At 40.5% G+C, this 18,270-nt stretch overlaps 1 protein-coding gene, 1 long non-coding RNA gene and 1 pseudogene across 8 annotated transcripts in view; all 3 read left to right on the plus strand.

Annotated features, from left to right (window-relative positions):
- Window positions 1–4,073, plus strand: part of LOC310728087 (NLR family CARD domain-containing protein 3-like) — a 30,639-nt pseudogene extending 26,566 nt beyond the window's left edge. Inside the window, exons 11-12 of the transcript XR_014538366.1 lie at window positions 2,250–2,573; window positions 3,704–4,073. The product of XR_014538366.1 is annotated as an NLR family CARD domain-containing protein 3-like (transcript). The remainder of the gene's footprint in view (window positions 1–2,249; window positions 2,574–3,703) is intronic.
- A 7,642-nt stretch (window positions 4,074–11,715) lies between these two features.
- s100v2 (S100 calcium binding protein V2) lies at window positions 11,716–18,249 on the plus strand. Of its 2 annotated transcripts, XR_014534178.1 has the most exons (4): window positions 11,716–11,878; window positions 15,879–16,010; window positions 17,142–17,959; window positions 18,002–18,249. XR_014534178.1 is itself a non-coding variant. In XM_083545280.1 (3 exons), exons 1-3 carry the CDS (start codon window positions 11,867–11,869, stop codon window positions 17,310–17,312), a joined length of 315 nt encoding a protein of 104 aa, XP_083401406.1. In that variant the 5' UTR covers window positions 11,716–11,866; the 3' UTR covers window positions 17,313–18,249. The 2 variants fall into 2 exon arrangements, 1 of the variants encoding a protein (XP_083401406.1); XM_083545280.1 differs by having other exon boundaries at window positions 17,142–18,249.
- On the plus strand, window positions 11,885–13,465 carry LOC310728122. Of its 5 annotated transcripts, none has more exons than XR_014534181.1 (3): window positions 11,885–13,024; window positions 13,066–13,082; window positions 13,118–13,465. It is a non-coding gene; the product is annotated as an uncharacterized lncRNA (long non-coding RNA). The 5 variants fall into 5 exon arrangements; XR_014534182.1 differs by having other exon boundaries at window positions 11,885–12,728; window positions 12,775–13,082; XR_014534183.1 differs by having other exon boundaries at window positions 11,885–12,698; window positions 12,729–13,082.
- Window positions 18,250–18,270: the final 21 nt, after the last annotated feature.

Consider the following 18,270-nt stretch of genomic DNA (forward strand, 5'->3'; position numbering starts at 1 on the left):
TACTACATCAGCGTTATTTACTACATCAGCGTTATTTACTACATCAGTGTTATTTACTACATGTTATTTACTACATCAGCGTTATTTACTACATCAGTGTTATTTATTACATTACCGTTATTTACTTCATTACCGTTATTTACTACATCAGCGTTATTTACTACATCAGTGTTATTTACTTCATTACCGTTTTTTACTACATTAGCGTTATTTACTACATTAGCGTTATTTACTACATCAGTGTTATTTACTACATTAGCGTTATTTACTACATCAGTGTTATTTACTACATTAGCGTTATTTACTACATCAGTGTTATTTACTACATCAGCTTTAGTTACTACATCAGCGTTATTTTCTACATCAACGTTATTTACTACATCAGTGTTATTTACTACATCAGTGTTATTTACTACATCAGTGTTATTTACTACATCAGCGTTATTTACTACATTAGTGTTATTTACTACATCAGTGTTATTTACTACATCAGTGTTATTTACTACATCAGCGTTATTTACTACATTAGTGTTATTTACTACATCAGTGTTATTTACTACATCAGTGTTATTTACTACATCAGCGTTATTTACTACATCAGTGTTATTTACTACATCAGCGTTATTTACTACATCAGTGTTATTTACTACATGTTATTTACTACATCAGTGTTATTTACTACATCAGCGTTATTTACTACATCAGTGTTATTTACTACATCAGTGTTATTTACTACATGTTATTTACTACATCAGCGTTATTTACTACATCAGTGTTATTTACTACATCAGCGTTATTTACTACATCAGCGTTATTTACTACATCAGTGTTATTTACTACATGTTATTTACTACATCAGCGTTATTTACTACATCAGTGTTATTTACTACATCAGCGTTATTTACTACATCAGCGTTATTTACTACATCAGTGTTATTTACTACATGTTATTTACTACATCAGTGTTATTTACTACATCAGCGTTATTTACTACATCAGCGTTATTTACTACATCAGTGTTATTTACTACATCAGCGTTATTTACTACATCAGCGTTATTTACTACATGTTATTTACTACATCAGCGTTATTTACTACATCAGCGTTATTTACTACATGTTATTTACTACATCAGCGTTATTTACTACATCAGTGTTATTTACTACATGTTATTTACTACATCAGTGTTATTTACTACATCAGTGTTATTTACTACATCAGCGTTATTTACTACATCAGTGTTATTTACTACATCAGCGTTATTTACTACATGTTATTTACTACATCAGCGTTATTTACTACATCAGCGTTATTTACTACATGTTATTTACTACATCAGCGTTATTTACTACATCAGCGTTATTTACTACATCAGCGTTATTTACTACATGTTATTTACTACATCAGCGTTATTTACTACATCAGCGTTATTTACTACATCAGTGTTATTTACTACATCAGCGTTATTTACTACATCAGCGTTATTTACTACATGTTATTTACTACATCAGCGTTATTTACTACATGTTATTTACTACATGTTATTTACTACATGTTATTAACTACATGTTATTTACTACATCAGCGTTATTTACTACGTTATTTACTACGTTATTTACTACATGTTATTTACTACATCAGCGTTATTTACTACATCAGCGTTATTTACTACATCAGCGTTATTTACTACATGTTATTTACTACATCAGCGTTATTTACTACATCAGCGTTATTTACTACATGTTATTTACTACATCAGCGTTATTTACTACATGTTATTTACTACATCAGCGTTATTTACTACATCAGCGTTATTTACTACATCAGCGTTATTTACTACATGTTATTTACTACATCAGCGTTATTTACTACATCAGCGTTATTTACTACATGTTATTTACTACATCAGCGTTATTTACTACATGTTATTTACTACATCAGCGTTATTTACTACATCAGCGTTATTTACTACATCAGCGTTAGCAAAAACTCTACAGCCTGGGATTGGAGAAGTGCAGTGATGTGATGCAAATATCTGCTCATGTTCCTCTTCCATCTTCTGCACCTTCTCATTTGTTCTCACTAAATGTTCTACCAAAGATATTATATAAGCATTAAGAAATGTTGAAGGTCGAATGATACACTGGAATCAAATCCTGGTTTCCTTGAAGCAGAGATAATTACCTGCTGCTGATCATCAAACACCACCTTCTAGTTTTCTGTTACTGATTCACTTCTTTCTCTTCTAGTGTTTAATGGTGATGAACAATTGTGTGTGAAGACTCCAGTGTTCCTGCAAACCGAGAACACGTTTATCTACAGGATCTGAGGAGTTGGATGTGAAAAAGCCCAGAGCAGAAGGAGTCCAAATCACGTGTATTACTTTGTCCTTTAGTTAGTATTTAATAGAGTTTTTATCTTTATGCTACAGGATCAGACCCAATCCAATCTTTATTTTCTCTCTGATCTGATCTCCATTTCTTACTAGTATCAGGTGATCAACCCAGTATGGGATCAGTGCCATCTTTAGTGCCTGCACACACACACACACACACACACACACACACCTGGATGTATATAATATGGTGACTATTGGAAAAAACTGTGAGATGATTAAAGGTTTATCTTAAAGAAAAAACTAGAAAATGAGAAACCTTTATTATTTTTTCTGCTTGGTCCATTCCTCCTCCTCACACATGTTCTCTCTCTTTATCCTTGTCGTTAGTTAAATTGTACACTGGTGTGGGATCCTTCCATTCACTTTTCCCAAGTTCATCCACCATCACATCCCAGCACTCGGCCATGAAGGCAATGAAACGTTCTACAGTGTAAATCATAGAGAGCAGAGTTTGAGTGACCCTCATAACTGTGCTGAGGATGATCGTGTTGAATACTGAGCTTTTCTGGAAAATTGGTTTTTAAGAATGTCAATCAATGCCAAATCAATTTCTGTTCCTCCGTATTTATCAAAGAGTTTAACTCGGATGTATTAATATGTGCAGAGCTACACACGTGTTTTCTCAGTCGAACTTGCCTGTAACAGTTTCCCTCTGACCAACCAATCAGAGGACGGAAAAATGCTGAAGCGATTCTGGGCCAGCGATCTGAAATCTGATTGGTTAAAGATACAGGTAAAAAGGCCAGCAGAACAGACTTTGAAGGTTCCTTTTTTTATTCTGCTTGGTCCATTCATGGAGATTATATTTTATATACACACACACACACACACACACACACACACACACACTGGAACCTCGGGTTACAAATTTAATCCGTTCCGGTACTTTACTCGTAACCTGAAACGTTCGTATCCCTATACGAATTTCCCCATAAGAATGAGGAGAAACTTTGGTAATTCGTTCTGGACAACCAAAAATATTACTTTAAAAATAAGGCCAAAATTCACTAATATTATTTACTTTTAACATGTTATATTGAAATCATACCATATAAAAACATATAAAAGAGGAAAAAATTCTCTTTACTGGGTGCTTTCCCTCTGAGAAGACTCGCTGCTGGCTGTCAGGCGGAAGCTGAATCACAGCGAACAGGTTTTAATGAAAACAACGCAGCTGAAGCAAGACAACCACACACAGTCCAAACACAAACAATAAGGGACGCTGGAGTGGAGCGTGTGCAGTGTTTATATGTGTTGTGGGTGTAATGAGGGACAGGTGTGTGGTATTAGTATGATGGCGAGGAGCTCCGGACGATATCACACAATAACACACACTTACACACTCAATAACACTCTTCAAACATCAACCAAATTCTGCGGAGTTTGAATTCAATCATCAATAATAAAAACATGAACAGCAAACTTTAACGACAAACAAATATATTTATTGAATAAATAAATCAATAAATAAAACATTTTCTTTCTTTCGGCTTCTCCCATTAGGGGGCGCCACAGCGGATCATCCGTATTCATGATCCGCACGTTTTTACGCTGGATGCCCTTCCTAACGCAACCCTCCCCATTTATCCAGGCTTGATTCAAATCAAATCTATCTCTTTCTATGGGTCGGTCATTTGTATATATTGTTTTTAAATAAATTAAGAAATAAACAAAAGTTTCCCTACTTTCTTTCTTTAACCTGAAGGTTTTTATTTATTTAATGAATTAATCAATTAATTGTATACATTTTTTATTTATTTACATTTCTGTGTAAAGCAATTGGTCATTAATTACAGTAAAAAAATATATTTATCAGTTCATAGTTACATTTAATGTTGTGGAAGGTGTTTTGTGTTTTATAGCTACAGCAACTAACAAATAAATAGAACAAACAAATTTGTCACAATACTGATTATCAGATTCCAAGTCAGATTCCCAGGATTCCAAGTGTGAAACTGGAGACTCCTTCCTGACAAAATAAACAATAAAAGTGTTTCTGATGTCATGTGATGTCACAGAAAACTAAATGACCAATCAGAAAAGTCAAGTCAAGTCAAGTGAAGTTTATTTCTATTGCGCTTTTCACAACAGACATTGTCTCAAAGCAGCTTTACAGAAATCAACAGTGAAGGTGAATGGTGTGTATTTATCTCTGATGAGCAGCCATGGAGACTGTGACCAGGAAAAACTGCCTTAGATGTTATGAGGAAGAAACCTTGAGAGGAACCAGACTCAAAAGGGGAACCCATCCTCATATGGGTGACATCAAGAGTGTGATTAGTCTTTAAACACTACAGAACACTGGAGAGTGAGAACTAACATGAGCACTGGAGTGTGTGATTATGAGTGATGTTCTTTCTACAGTCTTCTACAGTCAGATGTGGTTATAAAACCAGGAGCTACTGAGCAACTCATAAAATAGCTCAACAGAACGGGTGATTATATTTGTGGAATATTTTTATAAGATGCGTGTTTACGATATTTAGCTGATTAAACAGTCAAGTATATTTTCTTTCCACCCTGGGCAGTGTCAATAAAATCACTGGATAATATAGTGACGTCACATGGTGTTATTGGCCCCGCCCCCTCAGCAAACACCAGCAAACAGACATGTGACATCCAAAAACTCGTCTCACTGAAGGAAGGTTTCCTCCAGACAAATAAAACGCAAAATCAAATAAATGAAAGTAAACAGGAAGGTAATAAATGTCAGCTGTAAAAATAAATTGAGCCGCAAAGTTCATGTGTAGACGAACACTGACACCTACAGGCTGGAGAAGGTACAGGATCTTCTGAGGTCAGCTGGAGTTGGTCATAGTAGATAAAGTGTTAGTCAGTGTGCTAATGTTTATTATATGTCTAGTAGTAGATCTCAGGGCTGAGGTGATGAGATGATGTGAGACACAAGCGTGAGATGATGTGAGGTGTTTGTGCAATAGAACTCAGGGCTGAGGTGATGAGATGATGTGAAACACAAGCGTGAGATGATGTGAGGTGTTTGTGCAATAGAACTCAGGGCTGAGGTGATGAGATGATGTGAAACACAAGCATGAGGTGATGTGAGGTGAGGTGTTTGTGCAGTAGATCTCAGGACTGAGGTGATGTGAGATGATGTGAGGTGTTTGTGCAGTAGATCTCAGGGCTGAGGTGATGAGATGATGTAAGGTGTTTGTGCAGTAGATCTCAGGGCTGAGGTGATGAGATGATGTGAAGTGTTTGTGCATCAGATTTCAGGGCTGAGGTGATGTGAGATGATGTAAGGTGTTTGTGCAGTAGATTTCAGGACTGAAGTGATGTGAGATGATGTGAGGTGTTTGTGCAGTAGATCTCAGGACTGAGGTGATGTGAGATGAGGTGTTTGTGCAGTAGATCATAGGGTGGTTGCAGAGCTGCAGCTGGCTGTGTGTAACGTGGGAGAAAGACATGAGCCGTCACTTTCACCACAAGTTTTAACAAGCTGCAGAGCTGACAGGAAAGAAATATGGATGGGAAAACCAAACACACACCTTGATGAGCTGTTCAGTATTAAAGCTGGAACTCGTGGTGTTCAGGAGGGAAGGTGGTACTCGTGGTACAGAGCTGCTGAGGTGACAGGGGGTGGGGACGTTTCTCATTGAACTCATCAATCTCATGAGATGTAAGTTTCTAGAGATCTGCTTTGTGATCACACAGAACTGATCTTAATGTTTTATTTATTAGTGTTGTGGTGAGGATATGAGATCATCAGGACACTTCAGCTTAAGCAAATCAGACACAGGAGATCGGTGTGGCTGGGATCTCAACTCATGAACTCAAGTCTAATGTGTTAAGCACGAAGCTTCCACCTCCCCTGAGTAATGATTTCACCCCTGAACCAGATTTACAAAATACAAGTATCCTCAAAATCTTCATAAATCAACATCAAATTTTACATTGAACAATTATGAGCTTTTTTTGACATGTTTACTTGTCATTTTAAGCCCCACCTTTTATGTAAATTAACTTTTAATTAACCTCTTAACCAAATGGCCCTGGCGTAGTCAGCCCTGTGTCTTCTTCTTGTGGATAAAGAAAGAAAGAATCGAATAAGGAGGAACCGCACTAAAATTGTCAGTACTGTTTTCATTCCCTGTGTGCTCATTCGCTAAGCTGAATAGCCAATCGGAGTTCTCGTTCTCGCCGACAAGCTCCGCCTCCGATTCGACATGCAGAAAAAACTAATTATGTCCAAGGCCTGGTTCGAATTTTGGACTTTTCCTTTTCAAATATTTCTCTATTGCTGTCGATGCTTCCTGTCGCTCACATCACTAACTCTATTGTCATGAATGAACAAAGTCAAGAGTGCACTACCTACTGCCACCTACTGACATGGAGGGGTATTTCCATTACTTTGTCAGTCACGACATTGCAGGCACAGGCCATGTCCAGACTAATATTATTTCTCTACGTTTTGGCCTCACGTCCACACTGAAGCAGCGATTTCAGTCGACAAAAACTGAGCTTTTCGAAAACGCCCTGATCTTTTCAGTTCTGAACTTCAGTAGTTGGTCATTTACCACTAAAACCAGAGCTACGATGAAGCCCAAATCCTGACTGATAGATTCTATGAATGTAATTTTATGAGATAAAAGGGAGATAGCTGACAAGTGTTAATGCCATGTTTTTTGTTTTTGCCTCCTTTAGGGTTTAGTCAAATGACCTGCATTCTCACAACTCTTCCTGTTTAAATTAATATTTTAAATCACGTTGTTCTTCACATATTATTAATATTATTATTGCTGAAACATCTACAGTAGGTGTGTATCAATAGCATAGCACTGGAAACTAATACCCTGGATATTTGCATTTCAACCCACTGTTAGATCAGATTATAGATCTGCTGTCAGCTCAGAAGCTGAATGCTTCAGTAGAAGTAATTAACAGATCACCCAGTTATGATTCAGGTATCTGAAGCCTGTGTGGCATGTGAGGAACGTCTACAGGCTTCAGCACAAAAATGAGCAACTTCTCCAGACGTTAATTTTCTTGCAACACCAGTGATGAGTCATGTGAAGCGTAAATAAGGAACGTGTCTGAGCGCGTGTGTGTGTGTGTGTGTGTGTGTGTGTGTGTGTGTGTGTGTGTGTGTGTGTGTGTTGATCTGTAAGCATATCTAGTCTAGTCTAAAGATCTCCTGACTTTTTTTCAAAACTGTCTGTCATCTCGCTGTCAAAAGATTGTTGATGTAATGACTTAAAGATCTCTAAATCTGACTGGATGATGGATGGTCATAATTCCAGATTTCATACACTATACTTTCTTTCTCAGAACTGATGTAGATGTTGAGGGTCATGGACAAAACTATTCCATTTCCACTTCTTTTCATGTTACATTTGCACTCTGGAGTATTTCAAAGCTTCGTTTTTGTATTTCGGACCCACCTAAAGGAATGTTAGAGTCTGTTAGTTGGTGGAATCTCAATACCTTTGCAAAGCAGGTTCCTTCAAGTTCTTACTGATGATTTTTCATAGTTGGACCTTCAAGGGTTCACCCAAAGGAGCAACCAAAAAGAATCGTTTCGTTCATTTTGATGAACGAGATTCAAAGAACCGAGTCACTAAAATGAACCGATCTTCACATCACTAGAGCACACAAGCATCAAACTGCAGATGCTTATATAATGTAGAAACAGGAAATGTTTAGGAAAACTGATTTAAAACTGGAGAAAGAACTGGTGGTACAAATGTGTGAATGGGTGGCATTTCCTTTAAGAGAAGAGAGAGAGAGAGAGAGAGAGAGAGAGAGAGAGAAAGAAAAACAGAGAGAGAGAGAGAGAGAGAGAGAGAGAGAGAGAGAGAGAGAGAGAGAGAGAGAGAGAGAAAACACATCAAAGAGATTAACAAGAGTTTTAGTCAGAAAGCAGAATCACTGACTCATATCCTGCACAAAACCTTCTCACACAATGAGCATTTCTGTGTTCGAGAGAGATACAGAGAGAGAGAGAGAGAGAAAGAGAGAGAGAAAGAGAGAAGAGAGAGAGAGAGAGAGAGAGAGAGAGAGAGAGAGAGAGAGAGAGAGAGAGAGAGAGAGAGAGAGAGAGAACGAAATGACAAATTACTATAATAACGAGTGAGTCATCTTTGTGGAATTAAGTCAATTATCCCCACTATAATTACTGCTTCTACTTTAAATACACTGAGATCTGTCCAATATACACATCTCTTCAGAAGCTTCCAGAGGACAGATTTTGGGCAAACAAGTTGGACGTGACTGCAGCTGAATTCTTCCAAACAGATAAAAAAAAATTTGGTGTTCAACTCTGTGCTTCAGCACCTCTGCTTTAAGAACAACAAATACATACGGACTTCCTGTGCATGTTCCACGTGCTTCCAGGGTGTTTCCTCTGGGTTCTCCGGTTTCCTCTCATCTCGCATCATGTTATTAAGGGCATTTACTCTATATTGCGCCTGTGTGTGTGTGTGTGTGTGTGTTTGTGTGTGTGTGTGCATGTCTTATCGAGCGTATATTTCCAAAGCACACCCAAGATCCACCTGAATCCTGAGTAGGATAAAACTCCTATTGTATGCGAATAATTGAGTAAATGAACGATTCTCAGATGCCCAAACCCAACAGAACTTCACTCGAGGTTTCATTTATTAATTCGGGTCATGGCACCACCAAAGTGCCTCTGCTGGGCCCTTGACGGCCCTCAGCTTGTCAGTTGTATATCGTTCTGGATAAAGGTTCACTGCATTCAACACTCGCCAATTTTAGAATGTGTTTGGGTTGATGTTTACAGAAGATTGCAGATAGATGCTTTTTTTATCCGAGTGTTTTACGTCATCAGTGAGGCTGCATGAGATAAGAATCATTGCAAGTCCTTGAGGGTTTATCTCACAGAAGACCTTTACAAGTTAAGGGCCTTGCTTAGGGGCCCAGGAGTGGCAGCTTGGTGTGGCTGGGATTTGAACTCATGACCTTTAGATCCAAATTCCAATGCCTTAACCTGAAATTTTTTCTTCACTTGAACTAGGAGACCCAAACCTAGTCAACAAAGCCAACTGCTATGGAGCTCCAACCGTTGTGGATGAATGAATCTCCACTGATCTCCACAAAATTTAGTGGAACATCTTCCTTGAAGAATGGATCTTATTATAAGAGTAAATGGAGACTAAATGTGAAATGGGTTGTTCAAAACTAAACACACAGCAATGTTATGGTCAGGTGTCCACAAACTCGTGGCAGTATTGTGAGATGTTTGTTATCTTTAATAAAGAACTCCCTTTAATTACCCCCTCAAATCTAGCGAGCATTTCAGTTTACACTTCATACGTGATCACGTGCAGGACGACTGCCTGGGGGTGTAACTGAAACGTTTTTCTCGCCACCCGACTGTGTGTGTGTGTGTGTGTGTGTGTGTGTGTGTGTGTGTGTGTGTGTGTGTGTGTGTGTGTGTGTGCATGCTACAAACCTGTTATAGCATGTGTCTAGAGCAAGGCAGCTTTTGTATGTCATTTACACTCAATTGCACAAGTCAGAGTTTTGTAGAGGACTGTAGTATTACTCCCTGTGTGTGTGTGTGTGTGTGTGTGTGTGTGTGTGTGTGTGTGTGTGTGTGTGTGTGTGTGTGTGTGTGTGTGTGTGTGTGTGTGTGTGTGTGTGTGTGTGTGTATGCGTAACGACACACCCTGCCTGCCTGACAAAAGATTCATAAAACAAACTAACCCGAATGCATGATGTTGTCTACTGAAGACTTTATATGATATCAAACACACACACACACACACACACACACACACACACACACACACACACACACACACACACACACACACACAATAAAACAGCGTGAGGTGTGCTGTTACAGGAAAATAATCACAGTCGAGCTGGTGTGGCTCATGTAACACGGCTGGTTAAACTTTATTGTGTTCATGACATCATATTAAATATGGAAAACATCAAAAACAGAAACAGAAATTCACAAAATCCTAATGGTTTCCACTACAAATCCCATTGCGGACCATCTGTTTACAGTTAAATCCATTAACCAAACAGTTCCCCTGATATACCTATTGGGATTTTGTAAATCATTAAATCCTCATCATGAGAACCAAAGAAACCAGTGCTGGAATCTTGATAGCCTCCTAATGGTCTCTAATGGTGCCCAGTAGACACCAGCATGTAATCCTTAATGGTTCAGACAGAACATACAATTAATAGAAGGCAACACATTCACAATAGACTCACAGGAAGTTACAACTTCTATTCAAACCATTACAGTTCCCATCCTAACCATTAAAACAGTATTTTAATCCCTATTCAAACCAGTACAATTTTCATTCTAAAAATTACAATTCTAATTATAACCATTCGAACCAATGCAATGTTCATTATAACCTTGAAAAAAACAGTACAATTCCCATTACAACCACTGAAACCAGTAAAATTCCCATTAAAACAATTCAAACCAGTGCAATTCCCATTATAACCATTAAAACCAGTACACATCTCACAATAGCCATTAAACTCACTACAATTCCCATTATAATAATTCAAACAGCACAATTTCGATTACAACTATTGAAACCAGTACAAACCCACTATAACAATTGAAACCAGTACGACTTCCATTGAAACAATTAAAATCTGTAAAATTATTTTTGTAACCATTCAAACCAATATAATGTTAATAATAACATTTAAAACCAGTACAGTTCCCATTATAACCATTAAAACCAGTATAAACTTTAAGAGGGTTTATTATCGCAGGGTAAAAGTGGTCAGAAAGTTTTTTCTTTTTCTGCACTGAGAATGAAACACTGCAGGAGTTTAAGCTCATTAGAGACTCGCTATAAAGTCGAATAAAGACACGCCACAGATTTAACGGAAACCTGTCGGTCTGATACCGTTACTAACACTGAGATCTGATTTCTGAGATCAGATCAGATCAGACTGGTTGAATTGATTGGATTGGAAACTGGTTTGTGGTTCGTTTCTCTGTGTTTCGACATGAAAAAGGCGAAGCGAAGAAGATTCTCAGCTCCAGTCAGTCTGAACTCGTCATGCAAACTTCCTGCTGCTGCTGCAGGGGGAAAAACTGAGCTGGGCTCCAACTTCTGCTGAGTGTTTCCAGATGTGAGTGTGTGTGTGTGTGTGTGTGTGTGTGTGTGTGTGTGTGTGTGTGTGTGTGTGTGTGTGTGTGTGTCCACTGCTTTGGAACACTACAGCAGAGGGAAAATAGTAGACTATGCACTCATCTCCGCCCTGTCCACTTTAAAGTCCCGAAGCATCAAATTACAGGAGTGTGTGTGTGTGTGTGTGTGTGTGTGTGTGTGTGTGTGTGCATTTCCCTCCTTCGTAGCACACTGACACTGTAGGTGGTGGGTTGTACATTTAGTTTTTTTTTTGCCCTGAGTGGGAGGATTCAGGATCTCAGCCAAGATGTGACAGCAGTGAAGGAAGAAGGTTGAGCACCAAATTGCTGAAGAGAAGGAGAAAGGAGCAGCTGAAATGGCGGAACAGGTAATGGCCTTTTCTCTCCATTTTTCTTTCTTCTAACGCACCTTCACAGGAAACCTCCCAAGCTACCTTGAGATCGAACAGGTCTTCAGGTCACTTTGCTATAAAAATAAGGACCGAAGAAAAAAGAAACTTGTCATGTCAGAAACTTTTTTTTTTTTTTGGACATTACACCAGCTCCAAACTTTTTTTTACTTATGAAAGATCTTCTCAGGAAGGTAGGACTTCTCCTGCAGATCCTGAAAGAGAAGCGTTTCTCTTTTTTCTTCAACGCAGCGACGTGTCGACTGCAGCAGGCATGTCAGGAATTCTCTCCGGACCAGATCAAAACGCTCACAGCTCTGAGGAAAGGTGGAACTTTCACGTCGGATTTTCTTTTGAGTAACTTCTTTTTTGTGAGCACATGTTGAGAAAAAGTTTGGCTTTTACAACATTCTGACACGCCGAGTCGATCCGGTCCAGTCTCGATCTGTGTCTCGATCTTAAACACAGCTTTAATGGGATAAAGAGCTGATCAGGTAGAATGACACAAGGCGAGTTGTGAAATAAGATAAAGTTTGATGTGTGCTGAAGATTTGAGACAATGTGAAGTTGAAACGAGAGCAGGTTTGGTGCAAGGTGAGGTTTAAAAGAAGATGGGGTTTGGAAGAAGGTGTGGTTTGGGATGAGGGCAGGTTTAGATGAAGATGGGGTTTGGGCTGAGATAAGGGTTGGGACAAGGTGAAGTTTGGGACAAAGTAAGTTTTAAATGAAGATTAGGTTTGGAACAAGGTTGGGAAATAAAATAAGGATAGGGACAAGTTGAGGTTTGAGACGAGGTGAGGTTTTAGTGCAAGGTGAGGTTTGAGACAAGGTGAGGTTTGAGATGAGGTTTGGGATGAGGTGAAGTTTAAAATGAGGTAAGGTTTGAGATGTGGTGAGGTTTGAGAGAAGGTGAGGTTTGAGATGAGGTTTAAGAGAAGGTGAGGTTTGGGAAGAGGTGTTGTTTGGGAAAAGGTGAGGTTTGAAATGAGGTGGGGTTTGAGACAAGGTGAGGTTTGAGACTAGGTGAGGTTTGGGATAAGGTTTGAGAGAAGGTGAGGTTTGGGATTAGGTGAGGATTGAGACGAGGTGAGGTTTGGGATGAGGTGAGGATTGAGACTAGGTGAGGTTTTGGATGAGGATTGAGAGAAGGTGAGGTTTGGGATGAGGTGAGGTTTGAGACGAGGTGAGGTTATGGGATGAGGTGAGGTTTGAGTCGAGGTGAGGTTTGGGATGAGGTATGGTTTAAAAAGAGGTGAGGTTTATGGTGAAGTAAGGTTTAAAACTAGGTGAGATTTGGGATGAGGCGAGGGTTGAGATGAGGCGAGGTTTGGGATGAGGTGAGGGTTGAGACAAGGTGAGGTTTTGGGACGAGGTAAGGTTTAAAATGAGGTGAGGTTTAAGAGAAGGTGAGATCTCAGAGCCTTTGAGTGAATCTGACCCTCTATATTTCCTGAATTCATACCAGTCATGTTAATTGAGGCCATATGTACCACTGGGCATCTCTCCATAGTGTGTGTGTGTGTGTGTGTGTGTGTGTGTGTGTGTGTGTGTGTGTGTGTGTGTGTGTGTGTGTGTGTGTGTGTGTGTGTGTGTGTGTGTGTGTGTGTTTGCAGAAAACATGAGGAACCAATCAGCTCATCTGCATTCCTTTATTATTATAAAACACAGAGAGAATGCTATGTTTTGGTTCAGTTCTGATAAAAAAGGACACAGGGACAAACCTGAACACACACACCTACACACACACACACACACACACACAAACACACACACACACACACACACACACACACCATGTCCACTTTATTAGGTACATCTGATCATGAGCAGACCGAACATATAAAACCACAGAATGAGGAGGAAAAGGTTTGGGGGTTTCTATGGATGTTTGGTGATGTTTGGGAGATATTGGGTGGTGTTTGGGGGGATGTTGGGTGGTGTTTGGGGTGTTTGGATCAGGAGATCAGCAGCATCAGGTTCCACTACAGAGAGCACAGGATTCAAAGTGGGCATTTTACCTTTGATGTTCTGTGTGGTGTGTGTGTGTGGTAGCAACTTCTATGACCTGTGGTACACAACCACACACACACATGCGCACACGATGATGAACTGCAGTTTTTCTCCACCACCCACTGAGTGGAAAACCCGCCGCTCACCAGGACCCAGGGTTTTGACAAAAACGCCGTGTCCGAGGCAAAAGCTCCTCATGAGACTCCAGGCCTCGATGTGTGAGTGAGGAGAGGCAGGGCGAGGCAGGACCTGAGGCAAGAACCAGGCCAGACTGGTTTGGACGGGGATGTGGTTTTCCCCTACCACCCCCTCTCGCCCCGGAGAGATCAGGATGCAGTGTATTTCAGTCTTAGGTGTGTCAGTAAACAGTGTACAGGGGGCGGAGCTTAGCTCGACCTGCAGGTATTACAGGTATGGGCACTGCTAGAAATTGTGTTTGAGCAATTGGACATGTGTGTGTGTGTGTGTGTGTGTGTGTGTGTGTGTGTGTGTGTGTGTGTGTGTGTGTGTGTGTGTGTGTGTGTGTCTGTGTGTGTGTGTGTGTGTGTGTGTGTGTGTGTGTGGGAATGAGGAGGGAAAAAAAAAACAGAGGGAAGGTTACCATGCAGAATGTTTTAGAAAATCTATGAATGGTGCTGAAAACAAGAAGCGTTTTATTTTTCTCTTTCTCTTAGAGCTAGGCTACCGGTTTGACGGGAGTATGGTGATGTTTGGGTGGAGTTGGGTAGTGTTGGGGTGTTTGAGGGTAGTTTGGGGGTGTTTGGATGGTGTTGGTGGTGTTTGAGGGGAGTTTGAATGGTGTTGGCGTGTTTGAGGGAAGTTTGGGGGTGTTTGAGGGGAGTGTGGGGGTGTTTGGATGGTGTTGGGGTGCTTGAGGGGAGTTTGGAGGTGTTTGAGGGGAATTTGGGGGTGTTTGTATGGTGTTGGTGGTGTTTGAGGGGAGTTTGCATGGTGTTGGGGTGTTTAAAGGGGAGTTTGGGGGTGTATGAGGGGAGTGTGGGGGTGTTTGGATAGTGTTGGGGTGCTTGAGTGGAGTTTGGAGGTGTTTGAGGGGAATTTGGGGGTGTTTGTATGGTGTTGGTGGTGTTTGAGGGGAGTTTGCATGGTGTTGGGGTGTTTAAAGGGGAGTTTGGGGGTGTATGAGGGGAGTGTGGGGGTGTTTGGATAGTGCTTGAGTGGAGTTTAGAGGTGTTTGAGGGGAATTTGGGGGTGTTTGTATGGTGGTGTTTGAGGGGAGCTTGAATGGTGTTGAGGGGGCTTTGGGGGTGTTTATATGGTGTTGGTGGTGTTTGAGGGGAGTTTGCATGGTGTTGGGGTGTTTAAAGGGGAGTTTGGGGGTGTATGAGGGGAGTGTGGGGGTGTTTGGATAGTGCTTGAGTGGAGTTTGGAGGTGTTTGAGGGGAATTTGGGGGTGTTTGTATGGTGGTGTTTGAGGGGAGCTTGAATGGTGTTGAGGATGTTTGAGGGGAGTTTGGGGTGTTTGGATGGTTGTGGGGAAGTTTGTGGGTGTTTGGATGGTGGAGGTTGGACCTGTTCGAGCTGACAGGAATACAGTATGTGAGCTCAAATTATCACTCTTGACAAGCACAGTGAGCAGTGTGGGTGAGGATACATGTGTGTGGAAGGAAGGATATAGAATGCAATAAAAGAAAGAAAAGAAATGAAAAGGAAAGGAAAGAACAGAAAACTAAAGGAAAGAAAATGTTCAGAAGGTCATGGGTTCCAATTTGAGCACCAACAAGTTGACACAGTTGGGCCCCTGAGAAAGGCCCTCAACCTTCATCTGCTCAGTGTATAAAGGGGATCAATGGTGAACATGGTGATGTGAAAGACACCTGAACATGTGTGAGATCACATCTGATCCCTCTATCTCTTGCTCTCTTTCTTTCCCTTCATCTCTCTCTCTCTCTCTCTCTCTCTCTCTCTCTCTCTCTCTCTCTCTCTCTCTCTCTCTCTCTCTCTGTCTCAGTTCTCAGACCTGGAGAAGGCCATCAACACTTTGGTCTCAAACTTCCATGGTGCCTCGGCTGATAAAGGCGCCACACTCAAGACAGATGAGTTCAAGAACCTTCTCTCCTCACAGCTGCCCAACCTTGTCAAGGTAACACACACACCACACACACACACACACACACACACACACACACACACACACACACACACACACAGAGTAGGGTGTGGCTGCAGATCCCCTGTAAGGAAACTCTAAACCACATGATCCTGCCTGCCCTTATTTTATGGGGATTTTTTTTTTTAGATATATATTTTTTTTTTCCGGTTTGGTCACTAGAAACATCTCGAACAGAGAGAGAGGGGGGGGGCAGTTGAGGCTGATTCAGGAAAAAGAAAATGTCTTTACTGAAAGCCTGGTGTTTGTGAGGGTTTTCCTGCCTCAGGCTGAAACGTGGTGAAATTTGTGGAAAGTAAAAAAAAAGTTGATGAAGGGAGACAGATCAAGAGGAGAAGAGGAATGAATTACAGTTGAAGACTCCAAGAAAGTATAGAAAACAAGCAGGAGAGAAGGGAAAGAACAATAAGAAAACAAAACATGAAAAGTAAAGTGAAAGAAAGAAAGAAAGAAAGAAAGAAAGAAAGAAAGAAAGAAAGAAAGAAAGAAAGAAAGAAAGAAAGAAAGAAAGAAAGAAAGAAAGAAAGAAAGAAAGAAAGAAAGAAAGATCACATGTTGAGTATGTTGCTGTAGAAGTACAGATTATGAAATCCAGTCTGGAAGAAATGTTTTTAGAAATGTCTTTATAATAAAACTCAGATCAGACCCATGTACAGAGTCACATGGGAATAAAACAATATTAGATTAGATTGGATTTGTTTAGATTGGATTAGATTATAATAGTGAAAAGACACTTTGCAGACCTGATGTGGAAGACACTGGAATGTTTCTTTGGTGTGTAATAAACACAATGAGTGTAAATGTTCACAGATAATCTAAAACACGTCTCTGACACTGGAGACTTAATCCTCCTTCCCTCCCTTCCTTCTTCTCCTCCACTCACTCCCTCCCTCTCTACCACTCTTTTTCTCTGTCTTCCTTATGGAACCTATGTGAGTGTCTTTCCCATAGAAACAAGTGTTTGTGATTGACTGTGTGTGTGTGTGTGTGTGTGTGTGTCTGTGTGTGTGTGTGTGTGTGTGTGTGTGTGTGTGTGTGTGTGTGTGTGTGTGTGTGTGTGTGTGTGTGTGTGTCTGTGTGTGTGTGTGTGTGTTGTGGTTTCAGACCGGAGGGTCAGACGTAGGTTTCGGGGAGGTGCTGAAGCAGATGGGGGTGAAGGATGGAGAGGGAATAACCTTTAAACACTTCTGGTCCCTGGTCCAAAATCTGGCCACGTCTCAGTTCGGTCTGCTGAGCCACGAGAAAGTGTCCAAGTGCACCTGCCTTCTAATGTGAGCAACGACCCGCCACGCCCCCAGCCACGCCCCCAGCATCACGCCCCCACCATGTACCTGCCACGCCCTGCCGTGCCCACACCATGTACCTGCCACTTGGCTTCACTTAGCTCAAGATGGATGATGAGGAATTCTACACATTTTCTAGCCAATACAACAATACAGTTATATTCTTTAACTCTCTCTCTCTCTATCTCTCTCTCTCTCTCTCTCTCTCTCTCTCTCTCTCTCTCTCTCTTTCTCTCTCTCTTTCATAATCGTACGTTATTCTGCTGAATCTGACCTGTTGAAGATATTGCAGTGTCCAATTCATTGTATTCGCTTATGACCTAAAAAGTACACTACATCTTAAAAAGGGACCAAAAGCACTCACACTCATCCAGCACTCTGAACCGAAACAAACTGGAGTTTTGTATAAAAAAGAAAGAAAAAGAAAGAAATAAATAAATAGATTTTTTTTTTTAAGGCGCATCTCAATCGAACCGTGTTTCTACATCTCTTATAAGTGTCGTTTTCGAGCGTGTCCGTGTTATCAGGCTTTCTAAGGTTTTCTTTCCTTTACGCTACACTATGGGTCAAAAGTTTGTGCCCCCCCGATGGTTGTGAACGCTAGGAAATTACACATATTCTGATCACATTGTGATCTCTGCCGTTTTTCATCATAATATCATAAAAGACCTCATGGTGGAGCTTCTGAGAACCTGAGAAGCTTTTCTTCCAAACATTCCCAAATAACCAAGAACCCTTGAGTCAGAAATTCAAATTCCAGTGCAAACTTTCAACCACTAATATATATATATATATAAACCGCTCTAGGCCACGCCTACTTCTTCTGACATTTTGGGGGGTTTTTGTTGTCAAATTTATCAATTCTCCTGTTTTTATCAATTGCATCCTGAAACATATGTTTACAAAAATTAAAGCCAAATTATTTCCTATCCTCTTGTTTCTGTCTTCAG

Source organism: Silurus aristotelis (genome assembly GCF_946808225.1).
Source record: "Silurus aristotelis genome assembly, chromosome: 6".
Classification (NCBI taxonomy): Eukaryota; Metazoa; Chordata; class Actinopteri; order Siluriformes; family Siluridae; genus Silurus; species Silurus aristotelis.

What these genes read in the sequence shown, in the direction of transcription:
- s100v2 (XM_083545280.1), top strand. An exon ending in AGCTGCCCAACCTTGTCAAG is followed by an intron (nt 16,011 to 17,141) that starts GTAACACACACA and finishes TTGTGGTTTCAG; the next exon opens with ACCGGAGGGTCAGACGTAGG.